Source organism: Prenolepis imparis, unplaced genomic scaffold, assembly GCF_030444845.1.
Source record: "Prenolepis imparis isolate NDT839.2.m4 unplaced genomic scaffold, iyPreImpa1.0 SCAF_4, whole genome shotgun sequence".
Classification (NCBI taxonomy): domain Eukaryota; kingdom Metazoa; phylum Arthropoda; class Insecta; order Hymenoptera; family Formicidae; genus Prenolepis; species Prenolepis imparis.
The window spans coordinates 16,245,006-16,270,201 of NW_028141162.1; the positions used below are offsets into that span (position 1 = coordinate 16,245,006).

Sequence of the window (25,196 nt, forward strand, 5' to 3'; positions counted from 1 at the left end):
TTTAAAAACTCTCGAATTCTTCATCAGCAGTTTGCCGATTCGGTCGCATTAATTAATTCACCATTTATCCTTGTCGTATCAGGACTTGCATTTTCTCCGGACGAACAATATCTCGTTCGCGGTGATGTCTGCGTAGGCGTAAGTGGCTCGATTCCCGGCGCTATTTAACGTCGTCGCGTCCCAACCGGCGTCATAAATCACAACGAGAATAAAACCAAGCGTAAGGAACTTCTCGTTCGTATACCGGAAACGCGAGTTAAGTCGGCACTTCCCATAATATTGGCCGCCCTCTCCCCCGTCCCCTACGTCATATTAATGCGATATCACGTCTACCGAGGAGAGACGATCGGGAGATAAGTGCTTTTCGACAGGCGTGAATAATGGTCGGATCGTCGTGGATTAAACGTCGTCCTTTAACGATTTGATTCGTGTAATATCCAAACGGAATTCTGATGTTATCTATTTGCAGTCACGATGGTGTATATATTTAGGGGGAATCTTTTCGGAGAAATATTGCTCTTTATTTAGATTTTATTTTTATTCCACGTAAAATATTTTATCTTTCATTTTTTTTATCTTTTTTGATCTATTTTTTGTTATATTGAATTTTTTTGTTATATTGAATTGGCGCATTCTCGTGATATATATTTATAATTAGGATGTATACCCTCCGAGCAAAAACCTCGAAAACCTGGTATTCTCAGGGAATTTCGTTCAACTTTGAAAAATCGGGAAATTCTCATGGAATTTGATTTGATTCAGGAAATTAAAAAAAAAATTGCCCCTTTGTTAATTTTATTCTTATTTAACGCTTAAAAAACATATGTCTAATATATCTTGGCAATATTAAAATTTTTATTTAAATTTTATATGATTTTTGTTTTATTGATCTATTTTTAGTATCAAGATCTTATGTAACTTTTATAGAAAATTATTAATATTTAAATAAATTAGTACTCCTTACTTATTTAATAAATAATTAAATAATAATTTAATAAATAATTAATTTTAATAAATAATTAAATAAATTAGTATTCCTTGAAACGTTTATAATAAATTATTTTTTGTTTTATATTTTTATTTTTATCAGAATTTTTTTTATTACAAGATTCGAGTAGATACCCTGTATAAAAAAAATGGAGCTGATATAATTATTCGATATTTTGATACGTCTGTTTTTGGAAAGGAAATACTCAATGTTGTGCGGTATATCGGCAACGATGTTGTTGGGAAGTGACCGGGTGCTTGTATATTTATGGATAATGTTGGTTAATTTCCCGGCGCGTAAATTTGCATAAGCGCGCGAGTGTGACGTATAACGTGCTTACAATCAGCTTACAAGCCCAGCAAAGGGATACATATCGTTGGGGATACATATGCGTCGTCGTGTGTTTGTTGGTCATGCATATTATATTTGTGTTTGTTATTTGCACTAGCGTCGACTCTTTAAACAACGCGAGGGGAAAGGGGGAAAGGGGGCTCGCGCTCGACTCGCGCAACTCCGCGGAAACAGAGAACAAACGAAACTCGCCGGCTCGCTAATTACATCCCAAAAACTGGGTCGGATAGTCCGCGTTGAAAAGCGAGAGGGAGGGGGAAGGAGGGAGGTTTGCCCGCGAAATTTTTCACCAAATTTTCGCTCCGTATCGGACGCTAATGCGAAGCTTTCGACTACTTTTGGAACATCTGAATGTAAAGCACGTACACGTCGTAAATTGGAACTGAACGTTACTTTCCACTTGGCGAATTATGGAGTGAAACTTTGCGAGAACATCTCAGATCTGAAATTTTGCGCTGGAAGCAGTTTCTGGTGTAATACAAAAAAAAAACCGTGTAAAAAATTTTTTACAAAGAGAGAAAATAGGAAAATAATAAAAGGAGCATTGCATTATCTTCTCCTGCTTGCGAGAATAATTAATTTTGAGATAGAATTTCGATTCGCCGACGAATGCAATTATTATGCAATTATGCGGAATCTTCTCTCTCTTCTTGAATTTATTTCAAGATATATATATATATATATATATATATATATATATATATATATTTGGAACGAAATAAATAATTTTGAGACCTTTCGATGATACGTTTTTTTGGTAATTCTTTGTAATATTTTTCAGATTAATTTATATACCTTTGTACTCTTTTTTCACGAGAGAGATCTTATTTTATTTATTTATAATAAAAACGATTAAATCTGAAAAGCATATATACGAGAAAATATTGTTAAAAATGTACGCGAGGCGAGATTTTCATCATCCATTTCGTGATAAACAGAAAACCGGCGATTCTAGCGTGAGTACGTGAACGTAGGAGGCACGTGTTTGCAGATTGCAACTTTTATAATGGAACGCGTTTGTTTGACGGAAACTTCGCGAGAGGCAAGGCTCGCTAATTTAGTGCTGCATTTAAGAGAAGAGGAGAGTTGAAGCGAAAGGGGGAGTCATTTCACACTTATATCGATAGTTGATTGTTCGCATTAATTAGCGTTCACTTTTGTTTATCGAATCATGTTTAACACTTTGATACACAGAAAGAATTTTCTCTTAGAATTTATACCCTGAAAATCATGGTAATTGTAGAATAATATGGTATGGAAAAAATTTTATGAGAATTTCTTTGGTTAATATTTATCATAATAAAAATAATAATATCTATTACAATAAAATATAAAATATATTTGATTAATTTTACTATGCAGTTTAGATTTTGAGAAGTAAATTGTAAGAAAAAATTCTCTCAGTGTATTTTTTATCATTAAACATTGCGATAATTTCAAATTAGAACTTTATTAAAAATATAGAAAGGGAAAAATCTTTCGTAATTTCAGTCTCAGCAGCGATTAGGGTTGCAACAGCTGATTGCTATATTGCGCAATATAATTAGACACGATGACAAATAATGAAACATCTAATATAGTTTGAATATTTCTTTACTTATTTTCATGCACGATTTTTAATCATATCTATTATTAGTTTTTTATACAAGACACATATCTAATATAATGATGCTGATAATGATACTCATCTATAATATAATTAAAAAATATTCTATGCATATTTGTGAAAATATTCTGTGACAATCTATATATATATATATTGACATAGATATCTTTCTTTGTCACATTTAGATAACGGTATGATATGAAAAATAGTGATTGTAAGCTGTAGCGAAAAATTTTTACGAACGTGCATCAAGAATCATATTGTATATGGTATGGTGTGTGTTACGAAAAATAACGGAATTTTCCGTTTTCGATTTTCCATTCGCTCCACGTTTTGTGATGGACGATGTAATAAATCCCATTGCACGAGGCGATCCTTCACTATTATTCCGCAATTTTCTCTTGTTTAAATTAGGTACGTTTCGCGAATATGTATCGCCGGTGTTTATTGCGAATAATACACGAAATGACTGCGCAATTATTTCGCTTCGAGTTTTGTGATATACATTTTATATCGATAGGCGAATCAATTCGCACGTGGTTTCGAGTTAATCCAATGCAATATTCTATTCTTTTATGTGTGAAAGAAGGAGGAAAAAAAATATATTCAATAAAGTCTGCGTCAATATAGCATTTGATGCGAAAAATATACGGGGTATTTCCCCGATATTTTTTCCCAGCTCTCACACACGCATTTTTTAATTTCGCTTCTATATGCTTTTCTTTCCCGCCGACAAAACTCTGTCGGCAAACTGCCTTTACGATACAAACTAAAGTCGGGTATTTTCCGTGGAAAAGAAAATAAAATAGTCTTGTATCTATCAATTAATTAAATGCATAAATAGTTCTGTCTCTCGCGGAGAGATATAGTTCACTGGATCCATCTTGCTATTTTTATTGCAGTATTTTTACTTAATTGGCAACATCTCGTTACTCGGAATTATCCTAGGACTATATTGTTCTCTGGAGTTGTGCCAAGTACATCAAATTTTGCGCGACTAATATTTCTCCCGAGGCTTCTCGGAATGCCAAGATGCAATTCTATGCAGTTCCATGCAGTTATATATTGCCAAGAGAAATAATTTAAGAGCTCGAATATTTTGGCTAACGATCATAACTATATAGGATCTATCGATCTGTGTGTTGTAGGAAAAAGTTACTCATTTATTTATTTGTGTATGTATTCGCCAACTTATATTAGATAATTTTTTTATCTATAAGAAGAAAGATTAATGACGCTATCCCTATAGTTCAAAAGCAAATTACGTAATAAAGCGATTTGAAATTTTCTTTAATCTGCATTATTTAGGCGCTCATCATATAAAGAATACAGCGTCGGCAGGTCATAGAGCAGTAATAGCAGGGAACCCGCATTCATGGGCGAAAAGTCGATCGCCCTTAACGACGTACGTCGCGTTGATCCCTCGATAAACTCGGCCGCGACATGTGCTATCGATTGTCTCGCTCGGCCGCAAATATGGCGCAGGCGTGACAATAGTGTTACATGTAAAACACGCGCGAGTCGTAAAATTCTCGAAAATTGGAAAATGAAAAACAGATAAAAAAAAAATTGGAGAAAAGGTCATATTGCCTCGGTCGAAATTAGAACTGCAAATTCGGGAACATCAGGGGAAAAATAAAACGATCGTAACGTGATCTTATCGATAAATAATAATCTATTTTGAATCGACGAAGAGTATCAAATATATCCCCGCAATTAATAATATTAAATAAATTAAATAATAATACATAATAATAAAATTTTATACAAACTATTTTATATAATATATGTATAATTATATGTATAAATTATATATTATACAATATAAATTATATTATATATATAATTAATAATTATATATATAAATTAATAATAAAAAATTAAATTAAATAAAATTTGCATAAAAATCTCGTTATGAAAACTGTAAAAAAGTATCGCGAAAACGTTTCTGACGTTTCTTACGTGAAAATGTAATTTTCTTTAATGTTTTTCTTCTCAGATATTTTAGAAATGAGAGTGCACCATTATGTAATGGAAGCCTTTGTCATATGTACATGAGGACGAATCGTGTTATAATCTCTTTGTGTCAGTAATTAATAATCTTTTTCCCTTTGCCAAGATTAATCACCGCGATTGCATGACATCGAGGTCGATCGAACATCAAAACATCGATGCCGATATTCAGATATTCCAATGATGTTATATCTGAAAATCTATCTTAACTTATTCCGCTTTTTTTTGATACATGCGATCCCATCTTTATTAGAAATGAGAAAAATGTAATTCGCTGTCAGCCGATCACAATTAAAAAACTATCATCTGATTATTTGCCCAATGTTTCTTTAAAAGTATATCGATTATGAACGAGAGAATACTACAGGGATTAGTGCAAAATTTTGCTTCAAAATTGCAATAAAAATCATATCAGAGAACATTTTTGATCCGCGCGATATAGTATATTCTGTTTTGCATTCATGCAATTAAAACAAACGTTTTGTAAACGTTTATCCGATACTGGAGTTATCACATCTGTGATATCTTTTTATTGCGTTCGTGCGTGTATTACATAAAGAGTCTTTGAACAATTATTATTTGGTTGAAAATATAAAATAAATAGGATGCCATTTTGCGGATTTTTTTTCAAACCGTTACTCTTTACGCTATCTGTGTACGTGTGTGATCCGGATTTATCTTGAAAAAAAAGTCTGCAACGTAAATCGAGGGACGACTATATCGGCTATATCCAATCTAAAAAATAAATGTAAAGAGAATTGACACTCCAATTCATATATGCGCGCGTTCGTTTTAAAAGGAAAAAAAGAGATACGGAAAAGAAGGGACAATCCATATAATATTCGATAAAAATAATCCCAAACGATTAAAGCTCCGCATGGCAGAAACAATATATAGCGGTCCGATGTGCGCGTCATTTAATCAACAGAAGAAGACGTGGCATTTTAATTATTTGCGCTTCATAAGTAATTCTACGTAGGACAAACGAGAATAGATCGAGACATTCGAGTTGCTTCCTTTTCCGAATGCAAATCTACGACAAACTGTATTCACAGTGCGACAATCCTTCGTCAGAAGGACCTCAGGACAGGGCGAAGAACACGTGTTCATTTGTTCGTAATCAAATTATCTCTCTCTTTTTTTTTTTCGATCGCAAGCATATTTTTAAGTTTTTCCCTGATGGGCTGAAAAATGATGGAAGAAACGACAACCGTCGTTTTCCTCTGTGTTCCCGTGTGAAAGGTTTATTTACGATCATGTTTCCGGGTCGAACCTCTATCTCGCGGACGCTGATTGGTTTACGGCTTCGACCCCTCGCCGTCAATGCACATATCCGGTGCACCTCATTCGATTATGAAGCTCACCTCTCCCCTTTTCCGCGCGTCTTGCCGCGTTATCAGGTATGAAACTGACTAGTGGCAATCCAATTATCGTCATGACGATCGCCACCGTCACGACAAATCCCCAGGCCGCCCAGGCAGATTTTATTCGGCCCTCTTGTAGGTTACGAGCGTCATCGTCTCGAACCGACAGCTTTTATTCGAGCTGGTTTCTCAACCGGCTGGAAAAGATTATCGTATAAAGAAGCATAGATGTTATCGTATAATGGGACTTCAGATGCGAGCCGAAGAAGTTCGTATTTATATATATTCGCCGTATCGTAATTCTGTATACAAGCGAACCAATTTGAATCTTATCTTGCATGTTATCCCTGGACAAATTATTTATCGAAAATAATTATTTGAATAATTTAATATATAAATTATTTTAAAAATAAAATATTATTTGAAAACTTATATTTCGTAAGAATAATAGACAAAAATGGATATAGAAAAACTATGTATTTGATACATACACAGTAATTGAAATAATAATTATTAAATATAATATTTTAGGAAAATTTATCGAAAATTTCTCATTTAAAACATTTTTGGAATTTGTTTAATTTGCGCATGGTGACACATCACTTGAAATATTATTTTTTAAAAATATTATTTTAAATATTATACGTAAAAGTAATCATTTATTTAATGCTAATTTACAATACAGCATGATTTACTAAACATGAATATTTAATATTTATAACATAATAAAAGACCATTCAAAATATGAATAAGAGCAATAAATAGAAATACATATACACAATATATATATTTATATATAGAAATATATAAATAGGTACAAATTATTACAATTATTATATTTTTAATAGAAATAATATTTTTTGAAACATTTACTATTTTCATGCAACGAGAGAAATATAATTTTTTAAATGGTTATAATTGAAATTTCTAATGTCAAATTTAGATAAATATTGATAAAATATATTTATCTCTGATCCATATAAAATTAAAGTAAATATCTCTTTAGAGTAAAACTTTAATTACAAAATATTTTATATACAAATTATTTTATTTTAAATTAAAATTCGTAATCCAGCAAAGAAAATAGTTTATGTAATTATAATTGTTGTTTATTTCAAATATTATTTTTTATACTTTTATTGTGATTGTAGATAAACAAATCTCCCATGAGGTTTATAAAAACACATAAATAGATTTATAAAAACATAGATTCTAAAGAGGAAAAAATACACACACATGCTAGAACATATTTTATTTTTATATTTATATTTTTGTGAAATAATTCATAATAATTTTTTTATCATTATTTTTCAGTGAATAGCGAAGTTCAACGCGTTCTTACTATTTCTTGTTTATTACAATTTATTAATTAAGAACACGATACTTTTTTTCTGATTATAATAATCCTGAGAGCGAGATATATTATTACACTTTTAAAAGGTTATTTCTGCTGAAAACAAGCAGCGCGAAAATTAGTAACACGTTATTATTGTTGCTATTAAGCTCACTTTTTTGCGTCCTCTCCAAGGGAGAAAGCACTCGTCCAATTAGACGATCTTCTTCGCTGACTCGGCTCGCCTCAGAGAGCAGAAATTTGCTGAAAGCCGAAGTCTAAAGTCTAAAGCCGCACGGATATTACGCGTCATAGTTAGCCACTTTGCCGAGGAATGATTACTTTCCTTCGACCATCCCCCTCCGCCTTTTTATGTCGAGCATACCCTCGGGACACTCGAAGCTGAAATCTCGGTTGTAAACTCACCCAACCGATAATTCGCCGTTAAAACATAAAGACACGATTTCAAGGACCGTTCGTATTTTTTTTCTTAAAGTCAGATTGCGATTGTTCGATGTTATTACATGATCTAATTAGATCTATAAATAATATCGCATCGATGGCGAATTTGAATTACAAGCTCTCTAATTAATGGTAAATGCTTTTCAAATTTAATTAATTCTACTAGAGTGTGTGTTTTAGGTCCACCTGACACATTAGATACGGAATAAAATTTTATTTGTTTTGTGTACGCGAGATATCGAGTTGTAAAATTTTTTCACTGTCACAAAAATATCTTTCGAAAATATTCGAAGAGTAAAAGTGCGATAAATTCAGAGGTTCGTCTTGCAAATTACACTCCATCTAAAGTTTAAGTTCTCTTTTAACGTCGCCGCGTGTTATATATATGTATACCTAATAGCTTTTTAATTATATCCGGGATTAAAATTGGTATTAGATCCTTATCAAGGTAATACGATTATATCGAATTATATCGAAACGCACGCCCTCGCAGAATTCGATACAAATCTTGATAATGAGATGGCCCGCGTTAGTACTTAATGTAAAAGTCGATTCCTGTTTCTGACATTACCAGGCCTGGTAATTTTAATATTTATATTGGAGGGCAGGGGGAGAGAATAACGTAATAAAGAACGACGATGTTCGTGACAAATTCACGGAACCACTCGTACGTCTTCGCTTTCGAGGCGACGTCACCTGGGCGAAGAAAGGGAGGGTTAATTTCTACCTCTGCGACCTTGAGCAAAGAAATCGTAAATTGCTCACGCCCGCGCGCACTAGGGTGTGGTAGGCCGGGGGATGATGATTCCTCCCTCCTCCCTCCTCTCTCCCTTTAGTTTTCACGTCACGCAGCAGGTTCGCGTTCCTCGATATCGTGTATTGTCTTGAAAAAGGTCTCTCTCGCGTAAATCTTCCCTGGGGCCCTGTCTATTCTTTTCACTCCACCGAAATTGCTTTTCTTAATTCTGAAAATGTGTCGTCGTCGAATTTAAAGTTTTCAGAATACTTATAACATTGCATATATATATGTATGTCTATAGCTATCTTTAAATTGTAGTCGGGATATAATTAAACTGCTGGTAAGGAAAACTCTCGAGAGTCGCGTCGCTTAACCCGGATAGTTTCTCGTGCAAGACAAATTATTTTCAAGATAGATGTCCTCTCTCTCTTCACAGACAGAATACTCGAATCAATAAATATAAAGGAATGTGCAAATTATTATTTTTTTAATAATAAATATTGTAATATTGTAATATGACTTATTATATTTTGATTTTTCAATATTATTTTTTAGGTTCGAGTAATTAAGAAAAATACATTTAATTAAAATGTTTCAGCTTTCGCCACGAAAAATTAATGTAATATGGCTTATTATATTTTGATTTTTTCAGTATTATTTTTTAGGTTTGAGTAATTAAGAAAAATATATTTAATTAAAATATTTCGCCGCAAAAAATCTCTTTTTTGCAATTATCTAATTTTTAATTTTATTAAAATTAACAGATCGGAGCATACTCGCGGTGTTTTAAGTGTCTTATCAAACTCCACCGTTGTTTCCCACGACAAATGCATCTCGCTTCGTGCGTAACTATGCAAATTTCGCAGGATCGACGGTTGTACAACCCGTACTTTGAATACCGTTGTCAGGGAAAGTTCGCGACATACCCTGTAATCAGAATACTTTCGCTCCGACAAGTCAAAGGCGATAAATACCTGACCACAGCTGTGCAGCGCATCCCGCTTCAATAATGCACACTTATCTGCAATTTCGTCAACATGTTTTATACCCTTCTTTTATTAACGAAGGACAGATCCGATTGGCGAAAAGTTCTATCATTTAAATTTTGATTGTCGATATTACATTAACGAGATATTAATTTAGAGTATGATTTAATAATCTTGATTTTTAGTGTAAAAATTTAAATTTTCTGGTAATGAGAGATTGTAATTAACGTATGTGAGAGATCCAGGTGTATACTTTCGGGAAATACCTTGAAAATCTTCTTAGGGAATTCTGTTCTTTTTTGAAAAATCAGGAAATTCTCATGGAAATAGATTGGGATTCAAGGAATTTCTTAATAAATTGCCTTTTTGATAATTTCAACTCTTATTTAGCTAAGAAACATATGTCTAACATATCTTTGCAATATTTAAGTATCAAGATCTTTGTAAGTTTTATAGAACGTTGTTCAATTTTTTAATAGGTAATATTTAAATAAATTAATACTCTTTATTTATTTAATAATTAAATAAATAATTAATTTAAACAAATTAGCATTCCTTAAGATATTTATAATAAATTGTTTTTTATTTTATATTTTTATTTTATATTTTTGTATATATTTTTAGATGCTGATATATCGCATTTTATTATTGTCCAAATTAATTTTATATAAATAAATATTAAATGTGTGCGTGCTAGACAAACTGCGCTCTTGATAACTTTGCAATCGTACACAGAGAGAAAAAATTTACCCTGAAAATTTGATTAATTTTACTATGCAGTTTAGTAAAATTAATCAAACATGTTTTATATTTTATTGTGATAGATATTAATCAGAGAAATTCTCATAAAATTCTTTTTACCATATTCTCCCACGATTATCATGATTTTCAAGGTAAATTCTAAGAGAAAATTCTTTCATTGTATAAATAAAAAATATTAGAAAGCACGTACAATAAAGAAACTTATTTTAAAAAGCTGCGTCTACAAATTTTCTTATTTTATCTAGGATTTTGAATTAAAATCTGAAAGATTAGAGAATTGGCAGGGAATTTTCTTTACAAAATTTGAGTAGACACCCTGGGGATCTCTCGTACGCGTATATCGTTTCCAACTATTTTCACACCGCGTTGACATCGACTCATCGGTCGGCGTTTCGACTCTCCTGTTGCAGAATGGACCATGAGGAAACGCGGTGCCGGCTGGTAGTGGACGAGCGATCGGCCACATCGCTTCCGCCACATCGTCGTCGGTCGTCGCTCGCGACGCGTTCCCGGTACGTCGTTTTCCAGACCCGAAACGAGCGGCAGGTGTCGCGCGTGGCAGATACGAGCTTGACAGGTGCGATAATCGGGGGTGGCCCGGTCGTCGCCGCCGCCGGGCCGGCGATGCGACGATGAGCTCGCCGAGGGTGCTGTTACCCCTCCACACCCGACCAAAGGTGAGTTAACTTGCCAACTCCAAGAGAGCATCGCTCCTCCGGACCATCATTCTCTTTTCCCTCATTCCATAAAGCGATTTTAAAAGTCCGTTTTAAGCGACGATTCTATTATTCGCGACAAAACTTGTGATAAAATTCTATTGTCTCGTGTATATTCTATCTAACACACACATATTTTCATAAGAATAAAAATATATCGAAATATGAAAACCTTTCATATAAAAATTGTATATTATTTTAAAATTCAATATTCGTGAATGTTTTTTTTCTTTTCAACATTTTTATTATTCATATATAGAGGTCTCATAATTAAATAAATGTGTTTTATACATATGTATAAATTGGAAAAAAAATTATAAAATTTTAAATCATATTAGTAAAATATTCTTAAATTCTTTAAATATTTAATCTCCCAACTAATTATAATATATAACTGCAAGAGCAAACAAATATTAATTTCTAAGAATGCTAAATAAAAATGAAAAATAATTCTCAAAGTTAACAAAAATGAGATAAATTTATTAACTTATCCTTTCGCTTCAGTAGTATAAAATATAATACAAATGCGTAAATAAAATACACTCGCGCGAGACATATGACACCTTTCAAAATTTAATCCTGAAATATCAGATCGATATCCCATTGATATCCATTTACTCTGTCAATTTTTACATAACGAAGAGAAAGTAAAAAACGGAAAAGGTATAATCAGTGCGAAAGGTGTCCGAGTGCGAGAAGAGACGGTACATTTTTTTTTTTTTTAATTTAGCGAGCGTAATATTGCGAAATATTGCGCGACGAGAGGTCTGGAGTACTCACTCGTGTATACCGCGACAAGCATAAAAGGACGTTGTTAATGTGAGTGGCGGCTCCCCTAAGTATATTATATACCTAAGTCTTTCACCTTCGTGATCCCGCAGCCCCGCGTAGTAGCAAGGCCGGGTAGTCTCGGAAGCTGCAGCAGCGAGGCCGAGCGACGAGGAGCGGCAGGCGGTTCAAGGCCGAAATTATCCGCGTGGCCATGGACCACGAGGCGAAGAACGGAACCCGCAGCAACGACAACGAGGAGTACACCAATATCTACTTCATCGTCGGGGACCGCAGGGAAACGGCCACTTTCAGGGCGAACCAGGTCACGGACATGGAACTCAAGGGTGAGTGGAAAAACTTTTGTCACACGGCCTCGCCGCCGGCGAACTTTCATCGATTTTTCCGTCGTATTCGCGATATTTTTTTCCTTCGTTCCATTCTTGAGCAAATATTTACTTATACAGATACTTATTGTGAGAAAATATATCACGGCAAAAATCATCAGCTTGGTGGTTTTTATCAAATTAAACATAACAATAAATTGAGAAAACTCTTATTAGCCCTGATTTTATATTAAAAATTATGTTTACTATTAAATGTCAAATATAGTTTTAAATGTCAAGTTCGTTTATTGAGGATTTCGTAAAATTGGCATGGCTTTATTTCACGTGTATTTATATTTTTGATAAAATTAAACGTTAACATATTAGTGATTCTAGAGGATTGAAGTTTTCTAAAATTAGTCGGTAATAATAATTAATCAAAAAATTCGGACGGTAACTCGATTAACTTCATCCATCTCTAATTGAAGTTTACATGAGAATATATTGCTCTTCCTACATCTAGATTATAGACCCGACTTGAAAGTTTCATTATCAAAAACTCGCTAATTGCGATTAGCGTTTAACGCGTTCCGTTCTTCAAGAAATATTTACTTATATACAGATACATATAGTGAAAAAATATATTACGGTAAAAATCATCTCAGCTTGATGGTTTTTATAAAATTATACATAATAATAAATTGAAAAAACTCTTATTAGCCCTGATTTTATTTAAAATTATGTAGTTTCAAATCTCAAATACGTTTATTGAGGATTTCGTAAAATTGACATAGATTTATTTCACGTGTATTTATATATTTGATAAAATTAAACATTAACATAGTGATTCTAGAGGATTGAAGTTTTCTAGAATTAGTTGGTAATAATAATTAATCAAAAAATTCGGAGGGTGACTCGATTTATCTTCATCCATCTCTAATTGAAGTTTACATGAGAATATATTGCTCTTCCTCCATCTACATCACAGACCCGACTTGAAAGTTTCATTATCAAAAACTCGGTAATTGCGATTATACAATAATATTCATCGCCGATCCTAGGAGTATAATAATTTATCAGCTGATGTATCCGACTGTATCGCGAAAGGGAGGGCATTTTCGCGAAGTCCAGCCGTTCATTAATCTCTCTCGACGGGAGGAGATATTTTATTCGGCAAATACATTCTCGCGTACATTATCCCTCTTCGGCCGTCTGAAACTTTTCAGTCGAGCTTTCGCGCCAAGAGACCGTATCCTTTCGCGGATGAAAAGAGACCAGCCTCCCTCGTTCAATGGGGACAGGAGCAGGAATATTCGAGGATTTAATCAATTATCGATCGCGACGCGCGAGTCGCCAGCCAATCCTGTGGCCTAGGTACTCGCCTTCGCCTTCGATATGAGAGAGAGAGAGAGAGCCTCCCTTTCGAAGCACTACCGAAATTATGTTTGCACACACTTCACCTTCGTTGCTGTGACCTATCGACCGGACTTCGCCGTTCCTCTCTCATCAGCTCGCTCGAGTGCTTGGCCGATGATGGGCGTCCCTTTCGATCCTCTGGCGGTGAAAATAGCGCGGGTAACGCACTTGTGCGTGAACTCGCACTCTTTCAACCGACTCCTTCCAACCCTTTGACGGTTGGTACAATTATCTCGCGAGAGAATTGACGATGAGAGACTGCCTCGAGAGAGGAGAGAGCGAGCAGAAGCAGATCGAGAGCCTCGTTTTACCCTTTTCGCGGAAAGTTTCTCCATATTTTGCGTATCTTTTCTCATCGTATTTTTCTCCGCCTCTTCTCTCTTCTCGGTTAATTATGCTAGGTAATTTTTTTCACCCCTTTTTTTTTTACTGTGCTTTTCAGCGTACCGTATTTTATTATACATCAGACGTTCCTGCTGATGCAACGTATGTATGCGTATTATACCTTTTTATTAAATTATAGCATAATTTTTTGTTATATCTTTTGTATCGTTGCTGCGCATCTTTCTCTCTCTTTTATATGCACAAAATTTCACGTACATTTAATGATATAATGGATTTTTCTCGTTTAGCGTTCGCGTAATTTAAAACATTGTTTCGTCAATTTTTGTATGATATATATATTTATTTTATTTTATTTATATACGTATGTATGTAACAAAGGTTTTCTCAATAGTCTTTTGACGATGCATTTATGATAAATTATTTTGAATAATCTTATTTGATTATTGCAATTTATTGTTGAAATAACGTTCGATACTCTTTCGCAAAAAAATATTAAGTAATTCAATCAATTTTGCGCAAAAAAACTTGTAATTGATAAATTGATACAAATATAGGTTATAAATGTATTCGATTAATACATTGTTTCGTTAACTTTTGTATGATATATATTTATTTTATTTTATTTTATTTTATTTTTGTTTTATTTTATTTACATACATATGTATATGTATGTAATAAAAGTTTTCTTAATAGTCTTTTGACGATGCATTTATGGTAAATTAAATTTGAATAATTTTATTCGATGCAATTTATTGTTGCAATAACGTTCGATACTCTTTGGCAAAAAAAATATTAAGTAATTCAATTAACTGGTTTAACGATGCTAATTTAATGAAATCTATCTTGAATAAAAAAAACTTGATAATTGATACAAATATAGATTATAAATGTATTCGATTAATATCGTGTGTTCTCTCGTTGAAAATCAACCATCAGGAATGGAATACTCCAATTTTTGAAATGTCGGTCGCTAATTGTCCGCGCATATCTAATGCTAATATTATCCGGTAATTACCGTGGCGAAATGTGTGTGATTACATCAACGAGATGCGGTATTACGCGAGCGGCGACGCCATGTATTATTTGTATATATACAGGTCGTCGCATTACGTAATTAAAATTCTAATACATTTACCGCGTTTACAATCTTGTGTACGATCTTGTGTGTACACCAGTTAAGGGGAAAACGGCTTTGTCAGCATTGATGATGTTACAACCGCCGGTTGTACACGTTGGCTTACAAAGTCATGCTACAACGCGGACAAGTCTCGTCAAACGGGGACCTTATCATGTAGCATGATCTCCGATCCATCCTAGAGCCGAGCTGTCCCCGATTTGTCCTTCCTCCATTTGACAGAAGATTGCGCGTCGAATTAATCAGCTGTTTTCCGCGTTCGAAGTTTCATTTCGTAATTTAAGAATGAAGTATGCGCGATGCAAATTCTGCCCGTTTTTTTTTTGTCAGAGAAATCTTCTCTGAATTACGCGAATATTAAAAGCCATATATCAAGAAGAAACCTGTTTTGTCTTCAATGCCAATTAATAATTTTAAGAAGATTATCATCTTTTTCCCCGTGACATTTATGGATTACTTTTACTTGCGGTGAAGTCAAGGGGATTTAAACAAGGTGTGTACTCAGGGAAAACCTGGTATTCTCAGGGAATTTGATTAGGATTTAGAATTTTTTTAAAAATTGCGCCTTTGATAATTTTATTCTTATTTAGTTAAGAAATATATGTCTAACATATTTTTATATAAAGCAATATTTAAGTTTTTATTATCATGTGCTTTTTTTATTGACGATCTTTTTTTTAGTATCAAGATCTTATGTAAGTTTCATAGAAAATTGTTCAATTTTTTAATAGGTAATATTTAAATAAATTAGTACTCTCCTTATTTATTTAATAAATAAATATAATTTAATAATAATTTAATAAACGAATAAATAATAATTTAATTAATAATTAATTTAAATCAATTAATATTCTATAAGATGTTTATAATAAATTATTTTTTTGTTTTATATTTTTGTATATATTTTTAGTGTTTAGATATAGTGATATATCGCACTTTGTCCAAATTAATTTTACAATTAATAAATCAATAGTATGCTAGAAAAGCTGCACACTTGATAACTTTGCAATCGTACGAATAGAAAATATTAGAAAGCGCATTCAATAAAGAAACTTATTATAAAAAGCTGCATCTACAAATTTTCTTATTTTACATGAACGTTTAAACGAAAATACCTGAAAGATCAGAGAATTCTCAGGGAATTTTTTACAAGATTTGAATAGACACCCTATTAAATTATGATTACCGGAAGGGGGAAAAAAAAACTTTCTCCGAATTACGTGAATATTGAGAGTCAAACTGAGAAAAGAAACGATTGTCGTCGATAATTTCGAGCATGTATTTTTAACATTGAAAAAAAAATCAGGAACTCGAGATCGTCATCGTTTGTCGGTTTTAAGAACATCACGTCACCTTAATAACTTTCCATAGCATCGTGTTTCTCTCGAGACTATTACGTGCCATCGATATTATGACCCATTATTACGGCTCCCGTACACTTCCACCGTGGTCTGTTGGTCTCGTCCTCGTTTCCCTTATCGCTTCCACTTAAGTAAAAAGCCTTTTAACGAGGCCGAGTTGGCGAAAAATGTGCCGCGAGGATGTGCCACGCGAAACCAATCGATATCTTAAAGTCCGCGTGGAGCGGAATCGAAGCCCTCTTAGACTTTTCCGGGAAGCGAGAGAATTTCTCGACGTTCCGCGAAGACGCGCGCGTTTCTCCCGGAAGATGAGAGAGGGAAGATGAGGTTTCTCCGATAATTATTCATCGGCAAAGGCAGATAGAGCTGCTCGAGAGAAGAGCGACGCGTGGGAAGATACATATCTGTAATGAAAATGAAGACAATTTTTGTTTCGGTCGTCTCTTTTTTTTATTCTCCGGCATGCGTCGAGTTTGTTTTTTTTTTTCTTCTGTTTTTTTTTCCTCGAAGTCTTGCAATTTTCCAACGAGCTGTTAAAGCGGAACTGACCGAACTGGAAAATCGAATGCCAGACAACTGGGTGCAGCCTCTAAACGTTTTGCAGATGTTTTAGATGCTTTAGCCGGTCACCATGCTTGAACGATCGCGCTTTCATTCGTTTTATCGATTATAAACGGAATGGCACAAACTCTATCTCTATTCTTTCCTTGAAAAAGGAAGAACGTGAGTAGAGAAAAAATAAAGCTCGAGCGGCGGATTGGACACGCTCGAATAGACGGAAAAGTTTTGTTATTTTTTCCATTATTTTTTAAATAAATTTCCATTTATATTATACAGGGTGATTCTAAATAAGTGTGAAAAATTTTAGAAGATGATTCTTTGTCGAAAATTAAGAGGGGTCTTTTATATAAATATATACATCTATATTCCTTCCTGAAGAGTTACACTCCTCTAAAGAGGGAGGTGAAAATTAGATTTTTATTCTTTTTCTCAAATTTTGAATAAGTTAGAAAAATGAAATTTGGTGGACATTTGTCACTGGATAGAAAGGACACTTATTTTTAAAATTTTCCTATATCGTTAGAAGGGGATGAAACTAGCAATCTCTATTCAATTTTTTATTAGAACTTAATTTTCGACCGACCTTAATTTTTGATAAAGAATCATTTCCTAAAATTTTTAAATCAATTTTTATAATAAATTTTTATAATCAATCGATATGATTAAGTCGAAATTTTACAAAAAGATCTTTTTTATCTTACTAGTCTACATCTTTTATTTTTTATTTTCTTTTTTTTTGTGAAAAAGAAATAGAAGCTATTAATCTTGTTAATGGTATAAATGATAAAGCAAAAGTTGTGATTGATACATACAAGAGGAGGCATCTACATAAAAGTTTTCGCTTCTACATTGTAAATACTTTATGTTTCGTTAGAAAAGCTTAATGAAAGTAATAAATTTATATACCTATACATTTTACGTACCATTTTTTTTTCTATTTCACCGCCGCAACTTTTATCACGAAAGAACCAACGATATCTTTTTCTATATTTTTTTTTTTCCATAGTATTTCCAACAATTATATACTGTATATTGCGCTGGAGAAATAACATTTTTATTGAGAAAAAAAAATCGTCGGCTTTATATTAACCTTTAGAACATCGCGACGCGCAGCCATCTCTTCTCATTACAACAATCAATCTACCTTACGTCATTTCTTTTGATGTTTTTGCCGGCATGAGCGAGCTTTTGTTATCGTCTCATCTCATTATCCGAGACGAGAAATTAATATCGGGATGCTGTCATTATACTCTTCTTACAGTGAGATTGTTGCCGCGATGTAAAAGTCTCTCTCTTCTCAATTTCGAAATTGCACCCTCTCTACAGCGATAATTCTCATTATCCCCTCATAGACAATAATTCAATCTACTCTTATTTCTCTTGTAACTCGAACAACATAAATCTTTTTTTTATTATTATTAACTTTACTATTATTAACTTTTTTTATTATTATAAAATGTAACAAGGCAGTAACTTTCTACTTTTCACTTTGAAATTGAATTCTGTTTTGCAATCGCGCTTTTAGATAGGGGGAGAGATGTACCGGATTTTGCTCTGGAAAGCTATTTTTTTTAATTTTCGAACCCTGTTTTTGTTTTACCTTGAAAAATCAGGGAATTCTCCTCGAATTTGATTGGGATTCAGGGAATTTAAAAAGAAAATTGCCCTTTTGATAATTTTACTCTTATTTAGCATTTAAGAAACAAATATCCAACATATCTTTGCAATATTTAAGTTATTATTTAAATTTTACGTGATTTTTTTTATTGACGATCTATTTTAGTATCAAGATCTTACGTAAGTTTCATAAAAAATTGTTCAATTTTTTAATAGGTAATATTTAAATAAATTAGTATTCCTTATTTATTTAATAAATAATTAAATAAATAATAATTTAATAAATAATTAATTTAAATAAATTAATATTCGTTAAGACGTTTATAATAAATTATTTTTTGTTTTGTATTTTTATTTTATATTTTTGTATATATTTTTAACGTTTAGATATAATGATACATCGCACTTTGTTATTGTCCAAATTAATTTTACAATTAATAAATCAAAATTAAATGTTAGACAAATTGCACTTTTGATAACTTTACAATCGTATGAAGTTTTAAAAAGTTGCATCTACAAATTTTCTTATTTTACCTGAAATTTTAAACGAAAATACCAGGAAGATCAGGGAATTCTCAGGGAATCTTTTTACAAAATTTGAGTAGACATCCTGAAGACTCTCTCTCGACAAGGCGACAAAACGTGTATAACGAGGCGCATTTACGCATCTACCTAATGCAATGCACGGCCTCTCTACGGGCATAAATATCGATTGATGGGCCGAGGCGAGGCTCTAACGTGCCTGCGACCCCACCTACCATCCAATCAAGCCGTGTCCCGAACATCCCTTACATGCTCTATTATCGGCCAAGTTGCGCAATTGATATATTCAATATTCCGTACGATAATTTCCCGTCTATTTTTAAACGGTATACATGTCGGTAGCGAGAAAAACTATTAGGGTTGTTCAGAAAATAATGGGTGCCCCACATTTTTTTTCTCGGAAACTATTTATTTAATAGATTTGAAATTTGCACAATATATACATGGATGTTTCCTCTTTATATATATTATTTTTTAACATAATCTTTATCAATTTCTATAGGCCTTAGCACGATACAAGTGCATGTTTGCCTTTATTGTACCAGATCCTCATTGCTTGAATCGCCCTCGTCAATCTCAAATCTTGTACCGCAGAGATATCTTTAAGTTATATTTTTAAGTGGCATCAAAAAGATGTATTTCGGAATTCGGGTTTAGCGATTGCTTTTGATATCCAACTCTTTGGGCCACTTAAAGATATAACTTAAAGATGCATTTCGCGAGACAAGGTTTGGAAAATGGCTGGCTGGCGTAAAGCTATAGAAGTTGATGGAGATTATATTGAAAAATAATATATGTAAAAAAAGAAACATCCATTGTGTGTAAATTTAAAATCTGTTGAATAAATAATTTCTGAGAAAAAAAAATGTAAGGCATTATTTTCTGAACAATCCTAATAATAATTTGTGTTTGCATGGAAATAAAAATAAAAAATACATCAGATTTCGTGCACAATTAAAACTGTCAAATTGTTGTAAATTATTGGAAGGTAGAAATGAGGTGAAAATAATCGTAAGAAAGTTTGCTCGTTATTAAAGAAGAAAATAATTATTCGGAAAACACTAAATGTGAGTATTTTTTTTTGCTCCGCGAATAACGATGTCGAACTCATGAATATATAAATAATACAAGATTTTTATCGAATACGATCTGTCTCGATTGATTTAACGACGCTGCTTTAGAAGGAAAGTCTACGGTGACGTTAAAGTCTTATAAGTGAAATGGTTACATTTTATATTACACGATTTATTCCATTTTGACGACCATTCTCTTTGAATCTTTGGTTTCAAATTCAATTGCTTTTTTATCACCACGTCGCTGAGATCTTCAGAGATCCTTTTCTCTCGATTCTTCTTCTTCTTGACGGAAACAGAATCCGTCTCTTTTGTGAGTAGAAGAAATGCATTATTATCGCGAACCGGACTTGCTGTGGTGCATAAATAAAATTATGCATCTTAATTGTGACGAAAGGTGGAATGAAAAATTATGGGAGGAATATGAAAATTCATCGTACAGTAAAATGTCTAGGAAAATTCGCTTTCCTTCAGTTTATAGTCAATAATTCATATGCACTCATAGTTGAGAATATAAGATACATTTCCGAAAATTATATCCACGCAATTTTAATGATTTATATATATATATATATATATATATAAATCATTAAAATTGCGTGGGTATATATATATAAATCATTAAAATTGCGTGGGTATATATATATATATATATATATATATATATATATATATATATCAATGAAAGTATACGACGTAATTTCAAATGTGTACACTGTTAAATGAAGTTTTCTATTCGAACGTTAAAACGTGATTAAAATTTTAATCGAATAAAATTTTATGCATGATATAATTATTTGCGATACACGAATAAGCTTTTACTCGAATACGATATATGTATATGTCGACGCGTGATAAAATTTTTAAAAAATTACTTTTTATTTAGAAATATAAGACTATATTTCTCATTACGCGAAAATTCAACAGTTTTCAACATGGAAAGTACATATAGGCGTTCGCGTTTTATATTCGTGAGAATTTTCCGCCTGTCGAGTCTCTCGTCGCCGGAACGAAGTTCGGACGAAGTCCCGGAAATCGAGTGCCGCGGAATTATCGGTGGCGGAACCGCTTCCGGGATTCGCTTCCGGAATGCACGGGATGGAACGCAGATTCGCCGCCCGGCAAAGACACCCATTTTGCAGGAATCGCCCCCGCAATCGTCCGAAACTCTATTCTCCAAGTTGAAAGTTACGCGTTTATCTCTCGCGAATGAAGAAGTCGCGCGCGGACAGGCGGAAACAATATTGCGTCACATTCTATGCGTCGCATTTATTTATTTATCACGTGACATTTGCTTGTGACGCTATTATTTTAGTAAAGATTGACATTTTATCGCGGCGCGTTTACGTTTCGACGCTTGTTATAAGTCTTTTATTTGCATAATTGATATTTATAATTTGAATGTCATTATATACGTCATTATCGGACACTCTGTAGATAATTAAAATCGTTTTGACTATCTAATCTATATTTAAATATGAATAAAAAGTACAAGAGAGAGAGAGAGATTTTATATAAAAAGTTGAAGATAATCTTTATATTTTATTTTATATATTATATATTTCGGCAACGTGGAGATTATTTTTTAAGATATATTTTATTTTTTTTATATACATATTTCGTAACCATTAAAAAGATACGTCATTACACAAATTTGTTGAAGACTAAATGTAAACCCGAAAAGCATACATTATTATTTCAAATCTTTAAATTAATTTTCGCTTTAAGAAACATTATGCTTTTTTAATGAAAATAATTTCATATTTTTCACATTTAGGAAAAAAAATCTTTTTTCTGGTTGTTTCACGAATTTTGTTACATCTTGTGAAATAAATAATTATATTTTCATTCTGAAAATAGTGGAGTTTACCGAGAAGATTCGACAGATTTCTAAAGAAAGTGCGAAAAGCATCGGATAAATAATCTAATTATCAGATCCTGTAGATAATTAAAATTGTTTTGGCTATCTATAATCTATATCTCAATATGAATACAGAGTACAAGAGAAAGATTTGATTTAAAAAGTTGAAGATATAATTTTTATATTTTATTATATACATTCCAATAACGTGGGAACTATTTATATTTTGATACATGTATTGAGAATCATTAAAAAGATATGTCATTACACAAATTTTTTTAAAATTTAAATCAAAAAAGCATGTATTATTAATATTTTAAATTTTTACATAAATTCTTGCCTTAAAAAATTATGCTTCTTATGAAAATATTTCATCTTCTTCACCATATTTACGCAAACAATCTTTCTTCCGGTTGTTTCGCGAATTCTATTATATCTCATGAAGTAAATGATTACGTTTTCACTCTGAAGATAGTGATAAAAGAATTTTCCGCGAAGATTCCTCAGATTTCTAAAGAAAAAATGCGAAGAACATCGGATAAATAATCTCGTCGGGGGCTTCTGATTTTATCGAACGCAATGGCATATCCGTACGATGTTCACCAACATCTCGAACGTGTACGCCTTCCGACGGCGATAACGCGTTCTACACCTCGCCCCAATGATATTGGCCTCAACAAAATAATGAATAAATTGAGCGTGGGTCACAATAAAAATATAATCGTCCGCCGTACGTTTATGATTCATGATTCATGATTCATTATCCTATTACTGCCAATCGACGGTCGCAGAAGATAGCTTCTCCCCTTCCCCTGAAAACGTCGTTTCACCCTTCCTTCGCGCCATTCTTGTATGCTTTATTTCACTCCGTATCGTGCGTATCTGACAATATTTCGTCGCGTGTAAACTAGTCATAAGATTTTGGACCCTATGTTCTTTAACGAGATTCGAGAACTGTCATCGAATCACGCGGGCGAGATATGGAAGAAATGATTTCGATTATTATTTATAAATATATAAATATAAAATTTTATAAATATTATAAATATTGTAAAATTAGAAAAATTTTAATAATAATAAAATATTTTAATTTATAATACTATAAAAATTTTTTATAAATATAAATGTTTATATTATAAATATTTATAATATAAATATTATAAATATATTGTCCCTTATAATTATATGCTATAAGCATATAATTATAAAATGTAATTAGAGATAATTTTTGTTAATTTAACAAAGAGATATGTAGTTAAAGCGAACGACGATCCCATTAACGTTTACAGTTTGCGATATTCCGTTCGAGATTTCCGTGATAGCTTATTTTTTTTAACTGACATAATAGAAATTTTATAAAGCATTTATGAAGTTTTTGATGTGCGTAAATAAAAGAGATAATTGCGGAGCTTTTAATTCGAACTTCGCTGCTTTATTTCGATGTACTCGTCGGAGAACTCGATTATATTCGATTATACTACAGGCTTTGACAAACGGACATTTTATTTACAGTGTTGTTAATCAAACCGCGCTTTGCCCGACGGAAAAATATACAGATATATTTAAATTTTAAATCACACACACATGTGATTTTCCGCGAATAAATTTTCGTCGAATTTTTAGGCGTGCTCTCTCGATGGCGAATAGTGATAATATATTATTAAAGTATATACTAAAGATATATATGTCTGATATAATTACGTTAATTAAATCAATTATGGCGATGTTCAAACTTCTCCAGGTATATCTTCAGGAAAAATTTTCTTCACGAAAATATATTATTGTGTGAAGAAAAATGTACTAGGTACGTTTGCTTTAATTTCTAGATTAAATCAAGCTTGGAATAAATAGAAAATAATTTATATTGTCAAGCAACAGATTTTTTTTCTTTTAAAGGAATATATATATATATATATATATATATATATATATGAAATAACAAAAAGTGCGAATTCTTTCTATTTTACATGGCGAAACTGACATTGATAACGAATTATGAGATTTGCGAAAGTATTTTATGAGGGATGCGTATGCATTTTTTATTTTTATATTGAAATATTCTACACGATGACATTTTATCGTCAAAGCGAATTGTATCTCCATGAAATGTCCCCTTTCTCTTCGTATTCTATTTTATATTCTGTAATTTGTATTACTTTTCCAATTCGGTATAAATAGTATACTTAATAAAAGTATATGTATATATATATATTTATTTATATATACATATATATATATATATATTTATATACATATATTTATATATATTTATATTTTTATCTCAGTTCTTTACTAAAAGATCTTTTCGATTTAAATTTTGTCGACACTGCATATGCACTGTTGAGTCTAATTGCGACAATTCATGATTCGGGAAAGGTCAATAGTCATCGCTCTAACTTCTAACTTATCGCAGGGTGCTTAAAGCGCTTTACATCGTCGATCGTTTCTTCAAGTTAATTGGCAGAACGTTTGATCGCGCATTCGATATAAATCTGTTTGCGAATTCTTATAACTTGTCAACCGACCAGCCCTCTGCGATCTCTCTCTCTCTCTCTCTCTCTCTCGCTCACTCTCTTTCTCCCGCGACCTTTATAGTACGTTCAGTAAGTCTAATTTAAGACTCATCCGTTCAACCTTTCGATACTCGAGGTTGCCTCGCGATTTGCTGCTCTAAGCAGCTTGAATTTCTCCAACTCTTTCTAATGGACAAGAGTGATACAGAGAGACTCCCCGAGAGATCCAGAAATATCCATTATCGCTTAGAAAATATCGATGCCTGTCATGCACTTAAAGGATTAACCTTTATGCAAGAGAGAAAAACGCGTATTTATTAGAGACTTTTTATAAAAAGTTTAAATAAATAATTATAC

General features: G+C 32.5%; 1 protein-coding gene across 2 annotated transcripts in view; it reads left to right on the forward strand.

Moving 5' to 3' along the window:
* Positions 1–25,196, forward strand: part of Pde9 (phosphodiesterase 9) — a 185,890-nt gene that overhangs the window by 119,576 nt on the left and 41,118 nt on the right. For both annotated transcript variants that reach the window (XM_083036922.1, XM_083036923.1), the window contains 2 exons: positions 11,015–11,281; positions 12,202–12,435. In XM_083036922.1, coding sequence (XP_082893048.1) covers positions 12,303–12,435 — 133 coding nt within the window. In that variant the 5' untranslated portion in view covers positions 11,015–11,281; positions 12,202–12,302. The remainder of the gene's footprint in view (positions 1–11,014; positions 11,282–12,201; positions 12,436–25,196) is intronic.